Here is a 16713-nt window from a genome sequence, read left to right as displayed (position 1 = left end):
TACTATAAGCTTTACTCTCCAGGCTGCACTCAGTTGGAGAGGCATCATGTTGCAGCTCCTTCCCCTGTGCCACTCTCTACATGGTTGGGGAACTCTCCAGAACAAGAACAACATCATTTTGTTGCCGTCTGCCAGACGAAGAAACCAGACCGTGCTCTTTCATCAGGAGGCCCCCTGCTTCCTTCTGCACTTCTGAACAGAGCTCTTCCTAACTCACCAAGGCCAGGTCCCCATCTCTGCTGTGCTGCTGTACAGGTACGGCAACTCCAGCTTGGGGGAAAGAAGACCAGTGTGCGGCCTGGTGAGCTGCTGCTTATCCCGCAGGTGTTGAAGAGGGACCAGCTGTCCCATGGTGTGGCTATGTTTAATAGTGCTCTGGGAATGGAGAGTGAACCCAGCTCTGGCTGAGCATCGGGAAGAGCATAGAAGAGGAGCTGTCACCAGCATCCAACTGCCTGCTGCAGAGGATCACATCCGAAAAACCTCCCTCTCCTGGCAATAACCTCGGGTAGCTCCATTAAATATGTATCTGTAAGAAACCTGTGTGCTGGGGGGACAGCCAAAGGAAAGTCAGACAGCTGTGTGCCAGGTGTGTGGCATACAGCTGCATGTATCCTGTGGCCAAGCCAATGCAGGGGCACCAGAACCACCTCCTACAACACAGGGTGTATGACAGGTTCCAATCCATGTGCTCTTTCCTCTCAGGTCATCAGCTCCATCTTTTCCTCCATTAACTTTGAGTGATGGAGGAAGGGAGGTCCGGCAGGAGCCTGTGCTGCTGTGGGTGCAGGGATGTTGCTCACCTCTCTGCATGCAGGACATCACTCAGCTCTCCTCTCTCTTTTCCAGGCACCTCGTGGTGCCTCCTGATGGTGCTACCCCCTTGCAATTCTCCCCTGCCCGGTGCATGCCAAAATGCACTGCCTTGGCCCTGCACAGCCACTTGGTGCTTCCCCACCTCCCCCCAGTAGGGAAATGAGATTAAGGCCAACCACAGGACTCCTTCATCCAGCACAGCTCCACTCCAGCCAGCTATGACATGGTGGTCAGCCTTACTCCCAGGTGATTTCCCCGTGGCTTCCTGAGATGCCAGTGCACACATGCAGCACAGACATGCCAGCAGAAAAAAAACCTCTTGGAGAGCATATCCAGTGATTCAAATGAAGCTCACTACTTCAGATCAGTTCCCCAGCTTATTCTTTTCCTTAACTTTGAAGCAATTCTGACTCTATCATAACTTCCATATGCCTGACCCAGTTATGCTTGCCCCAGTTCCTGCCTTCACCACCTCTTCGGTGGGCTGGTGTCCAGCCACCCCCACGCCTGATCCTAACATGGTTTGCATCCCAGGACTCAAAAAACCCTTCCCCATTAGGACACTGCTAAGGAGACAGCACCAGTAAGAAATGGCTTCAAGAAATTCTCCCAGCCCTGCATAATTATTATAAAACAGTGAGATGCCAGTACCAATGAGCAAAGTCTTAAAATACTAGTGAGATTCTGCTTGGAAGTTTTCATCTTGTTATTCGTGAACAAGGATTGTATTTCCCAGGTAAATTAACTTGAAAAACATTTCTAAAGTTAGTTTAAGTGTGAACTTTTCAACATTTCTTGCTTGTTTTTCAAAAGGCAAATTAAACTTGCAGTGACAACAAAAACACTTTTGCCTTTACTTGAAGGGAAAAAAATGCTGTGGAGCAAAGGCAGACCAGTGGATAAAGTCCTTCACTCCATCAATTCTGCACTTCCTTCTGATTATTCCGAAAAGCAGCCAGAACATGCCCAGCATGGAGACAAAAGCCCTGCAGTGCTGAGGACAGGACCCAGCATTGTATTTCACTCACTGGCCACCCCCTGTCCCTTTCCTTCCCAGTTTTTCTGAAGATGTAGTTGTGAAAAAGTCGAGGATGGAGCAGCTTTGCTCTGCTCAGGTCCAGATTGCTCTTCTGCCTTATCTGAACATACAAACTACCTTGAAAGAACCCACATTTCTTCTGAATTATTTATAGTTTATGGTAATGATAATAACATAGAAATTTGCAATGATTTAATTAATTATGGATAAGTAACAAGGTAATGCTAGCAATACTTTTAACCGAAAAACCTATTTATAAGGGAACGATTTCTTATAAATAATTAAAGCAATTCTATCTGTGTTGTAACTCATAATTTACATTTAAGCCCTGTTTTTTCTCACATTTCTGGTGAAACTTTACTCATAGGAATGCTCCCATGGAGCTGCTGAAGTCAAGGACAGAGCTGTTGGCAGGATGGAATCCAGTTTAGAATTAGAAGAACAGATTCCAAAAGAAAAACATCGCTTTTTCTGTTTTGTGTTTTAAACTAACTAAGGGTCAGCAATTCAGTCCCTAAAAGATGAGCTTTGCTTTTTGCTCAGTGAGGAAAGTCATCTTATTTTGCCTTTCTTAACCCCATTTTAAAAGCAAATGAAGCCCAGATGACACCAACTGTTTCACAAGTATTGCTTACCATTTCCTTAAACCACTCTTGCCTGACTGTACAATAGCTCCCAGCAATTTGGACCCTCACTGATACACTTGTGGGTACCATGACATGGTAACCATGACTTGTGGGTACTGAGCAGTGATGGGAGGAAGGGCACCTGAAGGAGTATGCCATGTATCAGCTAAGCAAGAGGAATCAAATTTGGACTGCCATCACCAGCCTCACCCTGGTGAGTACTTCACTGGACTTGAGGATTGCAAGATGTTCCTTCTTCATTTTGTCCCTTTTCAAGAAGATGACAGTGAAGAACTATCCTTTCTATTTACTGCAAGTTCAGTGAAACACTCACTTCAAGTACCTTGGCATTTGTCAACAGGCAAGGGTTGAGCCTCAAGGAGTGGAGGGTATCAGCCCAGACCCTGTTGTCAGCTTTCCTTGATGGTCCTCAGAACCTGGCAAACTTGACAGTCTGTGAGCTCCAAAAGGTGTCCCACTCAGGGATATACTGGTGGCAGCCTGCTGTAGTTCAGGAGAGCTCAAGGGTCCTTACAGGGGACCACTGTTCATAGGGTCATGAGATGACTGGCCTTAGTAATCCAGAAATTTCCATCCTGGACACAGTCTGGGTCAGTAATTACTGGAATTTTCTAAAGTCCAATAATAATGATAGCATTCCACTCAGGCTACAATTCAGGTAAGGAAAATTCCAAGGCTGTCAGGGGATGACTGATTATTCCTGCTCTTTACACCACCTTGGCCATGCAAGACTTCCTGGTACAGTCAAGAGATGCTTCATTGGCCGACTCCTTATACAGAGAGCCCAAGGCCTGATAGAAATTCCTTAGATCCCAAAGTGGTCCAGAGGAACAGGGGTGAATGCACCATCACAATCAGGACAAAATGGGCTGTGCCAAGCACCTCTTTGGAGCTGCTTGGAGGGAGCTTAAACGAGCCCTGAGACTGCACACAGTGAGAAAGGTCAGTACTGCTGAAACCCAGCCCTCTCGAACACCCCTTCCCCTCCAGGCACCTCTCAAGGCTCTCTCCCAAGGAAGGTGCTGCCAGCAGCACGGGAAGGGAAAAAGGCAGGCTGGCAGGGCTGGTACTCCTGTCCTTCTGCAGCCAAGGAGCAGCTAAAAAAGGAACCCGGAAGCTTTCCTACACAGGCCACATTTATTGGTGTTGCTCCAGTGCTTCATGGACTGTTATCCATCAAAAGCAGCACTGAAATTGGCACTCTTCACAGAAAAGGAAGGGATCCACCCCAAAACACTAAATGTCAGGAAATTTTTGTGACACAGGATGAAGAAACACATGCTGCTCCTGCAGTTCAAAATGTTCCTGCTCGGAAGATAACCGGGAAGCAGCATGGCTGGTCCACACCTTCCACTAGTGCCAGGACCACACAAAACCCCCAGAGCCCTTGCTGTGAGCTCTCCCTGAGAGGTGGCCAGAGGCCAAATGGCTAACCAGCTAGAGTGTACCACCATTCCCAGAAAGTCTTACTAGCTGGAGAGTCTCCCCATTAAGAGGCGGATTTCAGGAAATGTCCAAATTGTGCAGGAAAGAAGAGGAGCTGCAATCAGTCATCCACCTTCATGAGTTAATTTTAACGCAGTCAGACAAAGAGGTCTGGACAAAGAGCAACCGTAACCCAAAGAGGCAGAACTGGTAAGATAAAATTTGGATTATAAAAATATTAATTGGGGGCATAAAGGAGTTGATTCAGTTAAGGGCACAGGTTATTTGTCTCTCCAAAGCAAAGCAGAGGGCTTACACAAATGCAACAGCTCTCAGTATGAAACTAAACATCAAAATACTAATTAAAAAGCACATCTAAAAATTGTTGCTTCATTATGTTTATCATGGTTTGTTTCCTCCAAGAAAACCAGAATGGATGTCTAAGCATAATTTTTGAACTAATTAGAGCAAGTTAAAGCCCCAGCTGGGCCCATCCAGCCCCCTTCTTTCCAGGTGCAGGGAAGCCCATACCTACTGCCATTAGTGCATGACGTGTTGTGTTGCCCAGAGTTCATAAAGACAGTATGGTACTTTCAGCAACGAAAATAACACCTTCCCTCTGTAATTTCTGTAGGGGAGGTTGCCCTAATTGTATTCTCATGGGGAAGAAGGCTAGAACCCTATTTAATCACCACCACAAAATCACAGGGAACTTAGTATTTGGAATTTTTAAATTATTACAGCATGAATAGTTATGAAAGAGTGATGGAAAAAGTGGTCCTTATGCTGATTTGACTTCCCTGCAATTCCTGAAGTAGGAGCTGCAAAGGCATGAGTCAGTGTGCAGAAGCTGATTTATTTCCCAATTTTTGTGAAGTGAAAGAAATGTGATGTTCAGCATCACCTTCCTGTGCTTGCATTGAAGTCTTTCATCAGTACCCTGATTTTAGAGTTTTCTAACTATCAGCTGAGGGGTGATACATCTTAAAAGAGAAAATTATTTGTTCTTAGTGCTTAGCAGCACCTGAATAAGGTGGATGGGGAAAAAAAATACTTGTAAGTAGTCTGGACAAAATTAAATGCCTCATCTGTTACGCAGTTGTTGTCTAATATCTGTAAGTCCCTTTCTACATACAGTTGGAGAATATGACACACCTATAAAAAAGGATTAGAAAATGGTTGGAGAACGCATGGATTTATGGTTGAAAAAAATTAAGGGTATCTATGCAAACTGCCCCCCTCTCCAAAAAAATCAGGCCTCCTTCAGCTCATAAAGATGCAAAAAGAAGAAGAAAAACCCCAAAACCATGTGAGGAAGAAGGGAAAGGTTCAGTTGCTTTCTTGTGCCCCTGGCTGAGTGGGTGGCAGGGTGAGGCCCCCATTGCATCTGGGGCACTCCTGAAGCCCATCACGTGCACACTTCCCCACCAGCAGCCTGACACTCCTGCCCAGCAGTGTGGGAACAGCTGGACTTGTTGCCACTGCAAGGAAGCAACCTAGTGAACCAACAACCCATTTCATCTCTGTGTACTTATCTCCTGTTTGTTTTTAAAGGGTTGCCAAAAAGAAAAAAACAAAACAGCATGAGACTTCTCTGGGCTGGCAGAGGGTGGGGGAAAGAAGTGGTTTATAGTGAAACAGGGTAAAAGACAATGCAGACTTGGCATTCTTGCAGTGAAGAGTGAATGCACTCGTTCCCAGAGGCAGCAGCTGAAAATCATAGACTCATAGAATGGTTTGGGTTGAAAGGGGACCTTGAAGATCATCCAGTTCCAACCCCCCTGCCATGGGCGGGGACACGTTCCACTAGATCAGGTTGCTCAGAACCCCATCTAACCTGGCCTTGAACACCTCCAAGGTGCCTCCAAATTGGAGGCTCCCCAGGATTTATTTCTCAGGGAAGCCACAGCCCCCCACCTGGAAGGACATCCCACAGCCCTGGACAGGGCACCTAAGGATGGGAGGGGAGCACCCCACAGCTAGGGACCACCAGGGCAGGAGGCAGCAGGCTGGGGGGCAAACAAAAGGACCCCGAGATGGGGACATGGCCAGATCCTGTGCCAGGCAGAGCAGGTTCTCACATCTGCCCCAGTGCTGCTGGCGATGGGAGCTAATGGGCAGGGATGTTTCTTGTGGTGCTTGCTGAGTCAGAGGTGATGAGATGAAGAAACACCTAGTACAGTGAGAAGCTTCTATGAAGCACCTTCTGGTTTCTCTGTAAGTTTGTTTTGTAGGGGGTTTCAACTTGATGCAACACTTCGGGGTTTAGCATGTACTCTTCTATTCCAGTCTCTACAAAACCAGCTCTGGAGTGGCAGAAAGAAAAGCAAAGTTAGGTGAAGTATGTCTAAGAATACCTGCAGAGCTGTCACCCCATCTTCAGTGTACCTATGCCAGCCAACAAGACAGCCATATGGGCACTAACATGCACTTGGGAGCTTTCTATGGGAGATGTGTGTCTTCTTTCCCAGGAGGGAGAGTTCGGCCTTTCAGGGAGTTCCATGATTAGAATTTGAACCCCACACTTAATGCTCAAAGCCCACGGCATGCTCCAGAGGCTGTCTGGAGGCAGTGAAAGAGTTACGTCTGGAGCAGTGCAGCAGCTCCAGGTGATGAAGTGGATAAGCAGGCACTCCATTCATCTGCTTCAAGCACTGTCTGACCTTGGGCCCTGGCAGAGGAAAGGCATCTGCTCCTGGGAACAAAGGGCAGGGAAAGGAGGATGACTCAGGAATACTGGTGGCCTACATGGGATCAGGGCAAGGCAGCTGGGCTGTTCCATGGCCATGCCTGGCAAGTGGCAAGGGTCACTGGCTGCAATGCACCTACTGCAGGAAATGCACCCATACACTGTCCAAGCCCATCTTCTGTTTTAATAGGGGAAAAAAAAATTCTTTTTCAGTTTTTCTAAGTCTTTCTTTTTTTCCTTCCTTCCTTTCTTTCTTTCTTCTTTCTTTCTTTTTCTTTCTTTCTTTTCTTTTTTTTCTTTCTTTCTTTCTTTCTTTCTTTCTTTTTCTTTCTTTCTCTTTTTATGTTTGTCTCATTACGGGAGCATATACTGAAGGTAGTTTATACTGAGCTGGACTATGGCATCTGTAGAGACAAAAGTCCACTTGAGGAAAGGTGGTGGTTGGGTTTGGGTTTTTTTCAATTATTTTTCAAAAGATGCAGCTGCAGCTACCTAAATGCAGATGCTCAAGGTGGAGAAACATGAAATGCTGAGGGCTGAGCCTTTTCAAGCCTAATGACTGGACATAGCCCTGTAGGGTGAAGCAGTAGAGTCAGGGCTCCAAGTAGCTCAGCCAACCTGGTGCTATTAATTTTCACACAGTCCAGTGTTTTCTCCTCCCTCCTGCGGAGAGGCTGTGTTGGTGTGGGCGCTGCAGCTGCACCCCAGCACCCTGCACAGCACACGGTGTGTCCCACGCTACTTTGGGGGCAAGTTAGACTCATGGAGCGGGTGCAACCGGCAGGGCAGGTGCCCCACTGCAGGCGGGCGGGTGGCCAGGTGTCCCCAGAGCAGCGTCCCATCCCGTCCCACCGAGAGCCACCGCCCTGCCAGCTGGACGGACAGGCAAGCAGGGCTTGGACCGGGTGCAGAAGGAAAGGATCCAGGGGCTCTGTTGACAGAACAAGCCACTAGAGAGCACTCTCAAATATATTTATACCCTTTGCCTAAGTGCTAGTTCATAAAAACACGCGGTTGCCATGGCCTGGTTTACAGCACGTCTAAAAAGAGAGCTCCCAAACATACCAGGTTTTCTGAGGCCACTGCAAAGGCGGTCAAAGCCTCCCTTGTGTGGCACCTTTCCCACCCCCTGGGACGCAGGCACAGGGCAGCACCCACCAGCTCCACGCATCCCTTCTTGTCCCACACTGCTGTCTGTTTACAAATAAATGTCAGGACAGTATTAAAAAAAAAAAAAATACTGTACTTGGGCAACTACAGCTTTTCCAAGTTTTCTCTTTTTTTACATATAAAAAATTGAGTAAATATTTAAAGTTCCTAGTTTCCTTATGCTTAGTGTCAGAAGTAAAAAAAAAACCAAAAAAATCCCATAAAATGCCAAACTGGCAGCAGGGTAGTTCAGCAGCTGTCAACAAAAGCACCATGCAGTTGAACTGCCAGGAAAAAGTATCTTTGAAAAAAAAAGGCATGGAAGAGGGTTGGAAAAAAATATAATAATCACACATTCTTCATTAAAACACTTTTAATACTACACAAGTTACAGTATCACCTTTTAAAAAGTTTAAAAAGGAATATTAACAGTAGCACTGTTGCAGCTAAAGCACTTCAAAATAATAAGAAAAAAAAAAGGAAAAAAGCTTGTAGCCCAGGAAGTAGCAATAAAGGGAGAATCCACTGGAGCGTTATTGTAATTGAGCAAAGCAACCAAAAGGAAAAAGCAACATTCAATGTGAGAAAAATGAGCTATGTATGAACACCCTCAATTATTTTTTTCTTTTTTTCTTTTTTTTTTTTGTTTGTTTGTTTGTTTTTCTTTTGCAGTTCTGAAGTTTTATGGTGGAGATTAGACTTGGCTGGGGGCTGAAAGTCAGCTGAGTGAGCATAGCCACCATGTGCCATTTCTTTTCCATCTATGTTGTTTCTGGGCCACTGCCTGGCATCGCCGGCTGGGGAGTTTCCATCCTCTCCAGGAGTCACAGAGCTGCAGGAGCAGGCGGCTGGCAGGAGGAGGAGGAAGGTGTGCTTCCTTACAGGCCTCTCCGCCGAGTCACACCAATGTCCCTCGGCCCCATAACAAGGGTGTACTTTGTCAGGAGCAGGTCTCACCCTCGGCACGCTCACAGCTGGGACACCTGATGACACAAAAGGGGGGGGCTTTTTTAGGCTTTGGAATTCAGTTTTGCTTCTTTTTTAAGCATAGGGATACCACCTTAATCAAAAACACGAACCTCATCCCATGTAAGGTATTATGCCAAGCAACTTTGAAGAACTTGTTACCATCTATCAGCTCAAATTCCATTTTTTTTAATAAAGTGCCTAAATACACATTTACACAGATCATAGTGGTTCCAAAGAATCCTTTACAGTTGGCATTTTTTTATATATAGATATATATAGGTATATATATATAATGTGCGTTTTCTTCAAATTGGCTAAATGTGTTTACATAAGACACCAATCTTGACTATAAGTTTTAAAGCGTAATATTGACTCAATGAATTTGTTTATCATGCAAGTCTTACCTAATATTACATTGACCTGTAATATGGAACACAATGTAGTGGGTGTGCTCATTAAACACTTCATAGAAAATTACTGTGCATGTGCAGTTCTGATCTTCAAATACTAATAATGACCATTTCTTTTTCTTTAAAAAAAGTAGTCTTCAAAAAAAAAGAAAAATACTACTCTGCACTAAATTGCAGTTTGAACATTATCACAATAAGAACAGTTGACTAAAAAGCACCCAAAATTCTTCCATTTTATAGTTGGCTGAACAGATTTTTCCTCCTCCTCTTCCGATACTGAAAGTGTTTATTAGCTGGTCCCTGGGAAGGGACGACCTTGCCACCCTTTTGCTCAGAAAGAACCGCATATTAGCGAGTTATAAACACCTCGACAGAAGGGCTCATACAGCTGCAGTGTTGCCAATGAACTACAAACAGCACAAAAACATCACTATAAGACTTGAACTATTTCTAGTAACCAATGATTTATTGATTTGAGAAGTCTGCTTGGTGATGCAGAATTGTGATCAAAAGAAGTGGCTCTACAAAAGAGTTCTCCAAAGTAGCTTAAAAGGCAGGGCCAGGGCCATTATGTGCAGCCCGAATTGCTTTCATTTCAACCAGTTTATATTTTCATTTTCAAAGAATAGCAGTAGGTTTGTTTCAAGCATACGTAGTAAGGAAATTACAGGTTTCCTCCACCCACATTTGGGCTGTCACTGATATGCCCGCGGGCAATTTGGCAGTGCCTCAGTCACTGCTGTCACTGTACCACATCGTACCTGCCACTACTTGGAAATACCGGGTCAGCGATAGTAACAATAGCAACAGCACTAGAGGTGACTGATAAGCAAAATCAAAATCCATACGCACTATCTGAAAATTAAAGTAAAATTAAAAAGTCTCTTCCCCACATCCCCAGCTTTGTCCAAAGACACAAAAGCCCCACAAGTGACACTGAAGACCTTCAGAAATGACAGTGCTACACTGGCACCTTTGCCAATCATTTAACTAAGTTCGTTATCAAAATTCCACGTCCTGGTATGCAATTGGTGAATAAATGCAGTTTTGTAATCTTACAACTGATCACGAGAACTGCGGCCAACTTTGCCTTAAAAAAAAAACCAAAACACCAAACCAAAAACAAACAAACCCAGAAATCCCTAACTCAACAGCGCCTCTTGGACACCTCTCCACATCCTACTCTGGTGGCAACTTCCCTTGAGAAACATTGGAACTGGATCTGGAGGATCTTCCATCGCAACCCGAGCCACATGCTTCTGGGAGAAAGCCCTCCTGCTCCCTAAGCTCACCTGGCCAGCGGGATGGCAAAAGGCATGCCTGCCTTGGCTAGCCACTCTTCTCCCCAACCGCCTCAGACCAAGCCTGCATGCAACCAGCTCTACAGGACAGGGGCCAGGAATAAGGAATCACAGACAGTAAGGCAATCTTTACAATGTCAGAAAGTGTATTTGGCATTAAAAAAAAAAAAAAAGAAAAGAAAGAAAAAACAGAAGAAACAAGTGCATACAAATACAGCTAGAAGCATTTCTGGTTTGCCAAGTGCTCTCTAAAAAAAGCAGCGCAAGTCACAGCCTACATTGAACAGTAACTGTCACCAGGGAAGCACAACAAATAGTTGCTATAACAAAAGAGAAAAAAAGAAAACACAAAACAGAAAAAAAGGAGAAGAATTAGAAGAAATGCCTTTATAATAAGTACATACCTTTTGTCTTCAAAAAATATAGAAACACAATGTATTCAAAAAAATCAAAATTATACAGCCATGTTTATGAAGTCTACATTTCCCTTGTCTTGGAGATATATATATATTTATATATATATATTTATAGATATATACAGAATTCGAGCAGTTCGAGTTCAAGGTGACGTCGGGCGGCGAGCGCAGGCGAGTCACGAGTCCCTCTCCTTTTTCACTTTCACATCTCCGGCCAGGATGGTGGCGATCTCCCCTTGCATGAAGGCCCAGGGGACGTTGGAGCCGACCAGGGGACACTTCTCCCCGCTGGGGCAATACACCTCCCCGCTGGCTCCCTGCTGCTTGATGCTCTGCCGGGAGCAGGGGAAGCAGAACTTGTGGGAGGGGACGGAGGGGCACTGCACGAAGTGGGTGTCTTCCAGGCGCTCGTGGCAGAGGGTACAACACAAAGGGACGCTGGCGGCGAGGGACGAGTCCGGCAGGCTGGCGGGGTGGACGGGCTCCAGCCCGCCCGCCGCCGCCGCGCTGGCCCCCTGGCCCGGCACCTCCCTGCCGGGGCCCAGCCTTCTTTGGTTCATGGCGGAGGGCGAGGGGGGGCTGCTGCTGTTCCTCCGCGTGGTGGAGTGGACCTGGTTGGCGTCTTTGGAGGCGTGGTTGCCCCCGGCATTGTCCGCCACCAGAATGAGGGCAGCCATGGGGGACTGGCCGTTCTGTGCCGCCTCGGGCGGCGTGGTCCGGTTGGAGTGGGGCGAGGCGGTGGGCGGCGGGGGCGACATGAAGGGGGTGGCCGTCAGCGGCAGCTTCATCCCTTCCGACGAGGTGGGCAGCCAGGGCTGCACCTCCCCGTTGATCTTCGGGGGTCCAGCCTCGCCCTCCGGCTCCGGGGAAGGCTTCCTCTTCCGGGCGGCCCGGGCCCCTGTAGAGGCAGAGGTGGGGGGAAGGAGGAGGGTAAGAAGGCAGCGCAGTCACAATGCATCACCGAGCAACCGCGGAAACGGGTGGCCTCGGCCACCCCCCGGGCACCCGGCCACCCAAGCCGCCGGGCCGCCGCCCCGCACGCCCAAACCCGCCCGGCATCCCCCGCCCCGCACCCCTGGAGAGCCCCCCCTCCGGCCCCGTCCTCCCCTCCCCTCCCTTCCCCTCCCCTGCCGGCCACCCCCGGTCCCCGGCTCCTCACCTGGCTTGGCAACGGAGCCGTTGGTCTCGTAGCCCAGCAGCCTGCCGCCCGCCATGCCCGGCTCTTTCTTGAATTTGCTGTCGAAGGGGGGCACGGCGTGGCCCCCGTGCTGGTGCAGGGCCAGCAGCGTGTCCCGCACTGTCTTGGGCTTGGCTAGCCACTCCTGCTCGGCGCCCGGCCGGCCCTTGCCCTCCGCGGCCAGCTCCGCCGCCGCCGCCGGCAGGCTCTCGGCAGAGCCCCGCTTCTCCTTGGCGCCAGTGTCGTGCTCCCCCGCCGCGCCGCCGCCACCACCCGAGGAGGAGGAGGAGACAGAGCCGGGGCGCTTGTGCCCCAGCTCGCCAGGCTGCCCCGCCGCCTGCCCCGCCGCCTGCGCCGCCGCCGCCGGCTGCTGGGGCACGGGCACGGCCATGGGGGCGGGCGCGGCGGAGATGGCGGCCAGCGAGGCGGCGGCCGCGGCGGCGGCGCGGCTGCCCAGACCGCCGATGGCGGCGGGGAGCCCGGCGCCGTTCACCAGCGGCACCAGGGTGGGCGGCACGGCGTGCGTCCGCCGCGGGTTCGGGCTCTGCCGGTTCAGCTCTGGCGGCTCCTCGGGCTTGGGGAAGCCGTTGGGCACCAGGATCCCGTTGACCTGCCGGCCGCCGCCGTACTCGGCGCCCAGGCGGGGCGGCGGCCGCTCGGCCGCCAGCGAGTAGCGCTCCAGGGGCTGCGGCGGGGGCCGCGCCGCCGCCTCCGCCGCCGAGGGGTGGCCGAGCTGCTGCTGCTGCGCCAGGAGCTCCTTGGCAGAGAGCGGAGGCTGCTTGGCGTGGGGCGGTGGCGGGGCCCGGCCCTCGGGAAAGCAGCCGTGCGCCCGCTTCAGCTGCCGCGCCGTGTCGATGACGAACTCCACGCGGTCCGCGCCCTCGTAGTTGACGCAGCCCCGGCAGACGGGCTCGGTGAAGTCCCAGATCATGGCCCAGGGCATGCGGGGCAGATCGCACAGGTAGCACGACTGCCTGCGAGAAGCAGCCGCCACCGCCGCCGACGACATGTCCCGGCCCCGGGGCAGCGGCGAGCGCCCCCCGCTCCGGCTCCGGCCGCTGCTTCCTCCGCCCCTCGTCACCGGAGTCCCGACGGGCAGGCTCGGGAGCCGCGGCCGCAGCGGGACCGTCCGCCGGGCCCCCTCCCCCTCGCCTTCCTCTTCCGTGCGCTGGAACGGGGCGCGACGGGCGCCCCGGCAGGCAGAGCCGCTGCGGGGAACGCCGCTCCCCTCGCCGTCTCCGCCGGCGGCGCTCACAGGGCGGCGGGGACGCGCATCTCCGCCGCGCGGCTGGCGCAGGGCTGCGGCCGCTGCCGCCCGCACGGCTCCCCCGCTCTCTGGCTACTACGGGGCGGCGCGGGGCGGCGGGGCGGGCGGGGCGGGGACTGCCACGGGGGCCGGGGCCGGGGCTGGCGGCGGCGCCGTGCCGTGCCGGGCTCCAGCCGCCACCGCCGCCTCTGCGCGCCGCCGCCTCGATTCTTCGACAGTGCCGGCCGCGCCTGCGCGATGGGCGCCCCCGCCCCGCCGCCGCCGCGATCCCAGCCTCGGCCCCTGCCCGCGCCCCCGCCACCGGCACCGCCAGCGGCACCGGGGGTTCCTCCTGCCGCCGGGGGGCCGCCGCGCCCCCGCCCCGTCTCGCCCCAGGGGAGGGCTGTGGGAGCGGAGAGGGACAAGGTGAGGGGCGGGGGCGCGCTGCAGCTCCCTCCTTCTTTTCTGATGTTATTTTTATGATTGTTGGGTGTATTACTATTTCCCTCCACGCCGAGGGGCTTTGCTGAAACCTCCCACCCGTGGGCGCAGCGGGGCATGGGGCGTCTCCCGCAGTGCGGGGCTCGGTGTCCCCCCTCCTGTCCCCCGCCCCGCTCGCCCTGTGACCTTGGGCACGGGCGGCGCTCCGGGCGCGCCCCGCAGCTGCGGGGTCCCCCCCGCCGGGCCGGTCATCGCTACCTCCGGGCAGGGGCTGGCGCCCCGCCGAGCAGTGCCCGGCTTTGTTCTCCCCGCCCGAGCAGGAGGCACCATTAGAAATAAATACAACGATTACCCAGCTTTTTTTTTTTCTTAACTGTTGTCATTGTGCACAGGAAATAGGACGTTCTAGATTTCCTGTCATTTTAAACCACAAACCAGCAGTTCTCTCATGCAGATTAGTGAAATTCACACAGACTAAGCAAAAGCCGTCTCGTTCCCAAAAAAGAAAAACCTGTTTCCCCGACCCCCTTCCACGCTGTGAATCGTTTATCCGCCACCTGCATCCTCACTGAAACACGAGGTGGGGGCAAGGGAGGGAGCAAAAGAGGGTGTTCGCTCTCCTCATGTGCCACGGGAGGTGAAGCAACCCCTCACCGGGCGCATCCCGGCACGTACGGTCGGCTGCACGCCTTTGCCCGTGCAGGGTGAAAACGGCGAAGGCTGCTCCCCTCGACAGCCGTGCTCGAGCCGCCCTTCCCACGGCGTTATGTAGGTTACGGGGGAGGGAGGGAAGGAAGGCGGGAGGCGGGGGCCGGCCGGGGCTGGGGAAGCTCTGACGTCCGTCGCCGCCGCCGGGAGGTGGCTCCCCGCGGCTGGGGGCCGCCCGACGGCGCTGCGGGGCTGGCCCCGCCACCAGCGCCGTCGCTTCGCTGCTCTTGCTCGGCCGGGCTGCCGGGGTCGTCAGGCGGGCACCGGGGGCAGAGCCGCTCCCCTCTCGCCCGGGGCCGGGGACTGGGTGTCGCGGCCGCCCGTGCGCCCCGGGGCTGCGGGGGGGTCCCTTGCTTCCCCCTACCCCGGCATCCTTCTCCTCCTGGAGCTGGCTGCAGCGCCGGCCCCCGTGCCAGGTCGGGTGACTTTGCAACTGCATGGCCGGCTGGGCGTCCTGGAGGCGCCGGGCTGTACATAAGCGAAATAAAAGCCTGCCCCGGCCCCCAGCCCAGCCCTGCACGTCGTTGCGGCGCTCAGGGCTGCTACCTCGGGAGCTGCCCCCGGAGCCCTCACAGCTCCTAGCAGCCCTGCGGCGGCCGGCTGGGGCCGGTGGGCAGGAACAAGAAGGGGGTAGCCCTGCCGTGGCCCCGCCGTGTTCCCGGAGAGCCAAGGGTTAACATCGGCTCGCTTTTCCCGAGCAGCCCTCCTTTCACATTGCATCAAAGTCCTTTAAAGCTGTGTCTCTTCCCTCCTCCCCTCCCCGGCTGGAAAGACGATTTATCCATGCAAGCTAAGTAAACAGATCTTTGTTTTCGTCTTCCACCCACTGCCCTCTTTCTCCAGCCCGAAGCTGGAGCCTCGCCAAGCCGGCTGCAGCGATCGCTGCCTCCACACACACACACTCACACACACGGGAGGGGGGGGGAGAGAAGAAGCCGGGTTTCTCGGGTGAGGCAATGCGCCTGCAATTGGCAAGGACAAGGCAGGAATTGTAATTGCACTTCATCGTGTGATGGCTTATGAAAGAGGAAGTTTGGATGTTTTAGTCACGTACTCCTTTGCCCTCTTGCTTTAGCCTCCAGGTTCTCCGAAGGAAAAAATTACATATATTTATATATACTGGTGGAAAGCCAAGAAACAGTGTGTTTGCGCATTTCAGATCATGAGCAGAGCTGGAGTGCTAGCTGAGCGAGGCTGCAGGGTAAGAAGAAAGCAAAGCTTTGAGCTGTGGCAGGCTTTTAACTGCAGGACAGAAAATGTGATCTGTATTTATTTTCCTGTATTTTTAATGAAAACTAGCTGCATGGAAAAGTCAAGATGAGCAGTATTCTGGTTTTGCTGCATTCGCTGCCTTTGAATTCATTCTGGTGGAAAAGGAAAAAAAACCCAACAAAATCATGTTACCAAGCTCAATGTCAAAAAGCTGATAAAAAAATAGTGGCAGTGCTACATAGGAAATGTGGTTTATGTAGCAAATCACAAAAAAAAATAAAGCTCAAAGCTGCTGACTGTTACAGCAGTAACTGCACAGGAATTGAACAAATAATGCATTTGTCTCTTGTTCTTTTTTTCTCTTTTTTGAAACAGAAACCATCCCTTTGTGCCCGATCTCTGTGAAACGCCCCTTGCTGCAACACACCAAGGCTATAGATAGGAGCAGTGAGCGTTGGACAATGTCTTATGGGGTGCAAGGCTGTGAAGGTCTGGGGCAGTCCCTGACCAAGGAGCACCATGGTGGCATGGATGAGGGTCCAGCACAGTGTGGAAGGCTTTTGTCTTGTTCTGGTGTGCCCAGTGTCATGGGTGAGGGAAGGAGGGGAGAGGAGAGGTTGTAGTGGGGCAGCTCTTTGAGGTGAATTGTGTTTGCCACCCCCACATCAATGCCATGCCCTTTCTCACTATGTGGTTTTTTGCTTTTGTCAGTGAGCCACACTGAGATCGTGCTGTGTTTCTCTTCCTTCCTGCAGGGTCTTATATCCTTTCCCACCTATCCTCTGCACTGGCAGCAGTGATTGCACGCAGACCCTCGTCCCAGAACTGCGCCCCCAGCCTGCACTTCACCCACATACCTATCCCCCATGGGGCTTCCCCTTCCTTCTGTGTCCAAACCAGTGCTCCTCACCTGCTCCCCTCTGCCCTCAGCATTCTTCTTTTCCTTCTGATTGAGGACTGTCTCATGTCCTTCTCCAGCAGATAAGCACAACTTCCTTCACGGCTCTTATTTGCATCCTTCTGTTGTGGCTGAAGTCCTGATGGGTAATATCAAAATGGTCAGAGCCA

General features: G+C 52.1%; 1 protein-coding gene across 2 annotated transcripts; it reads right to left on the bottom strand.

Moving 5' to 3' along the window:
* Positions 1–8383: 8383 nt before the first annotated feature.
* IRF2BP2 (interferon regulatory factor 2 binding protein 2) lies at positions 8384–13360 on the bottom strand. Of its 2 annotated transcripts, XR_004238802.1 has the most exons (3): positions 12021–13359; positions 10850–11759; positions 8384–8748 (listed from the first exon to the last, which is right to left on the bottom strand). XR_004238802.1 is itself a non-coding variant. In XM_032102287.1 (2 exons), the coding sequence occupies exons 1-2, from the start codon at positions 13045–13047 to the stop codon at positions 11038–11040; spliced, it is 1749 nt and encodes a 582-aa protein (XP_031958178.1). In that variant the 5' UTR covers positions 13048–13360; the 3' UTR covers positions 8384–11037. The 2 variants fall into 2 exon arrangements, 1 of the variants encoding a protein (XP_031958178.1); XM_032102287.1 differs by having other exon boundaries at positions 8384–11759; positions 12021–13360.
* Positions 13361–16713: the final 3353 nt, after the last annotated feature.

This window comes from Corvus moneduloides, chromosome 3 (assembly GCF_009650955.1).
Source record: "Corvus moneduloides isolate bCorMon1 chromosome 3, bCorMon1.pri, whole genome shotgun sequence".
Taxonomy (NCBI): Eukaryota; Metazoa; Chordata; class Aves; order Passeriformes; family Corvidae; genus Corvus; species Corvus moneduloides.
This window is presented reverse-complemented; position numbering and strand designations above follow the sequence as displayed.

Bases quoted from the DNA above. Each gene is read 5' to 3' on its own strand.
- IRF2BP2 (XM_032102287.1), bottom strand. From the start codon at position 13,047: ATGTCGTCGGCGGCGGTGGCGGCTGCTTCTCGCAGGCAGTCGTGCTAC. The intron at 11,760-12,020 runs GTGAGGAGCCGG...CTGCCTCTACAG, and splicing joins CGGCTCCGTTGCCAAGCCAG to GGGCCCGGGCCGCCCGGAAG.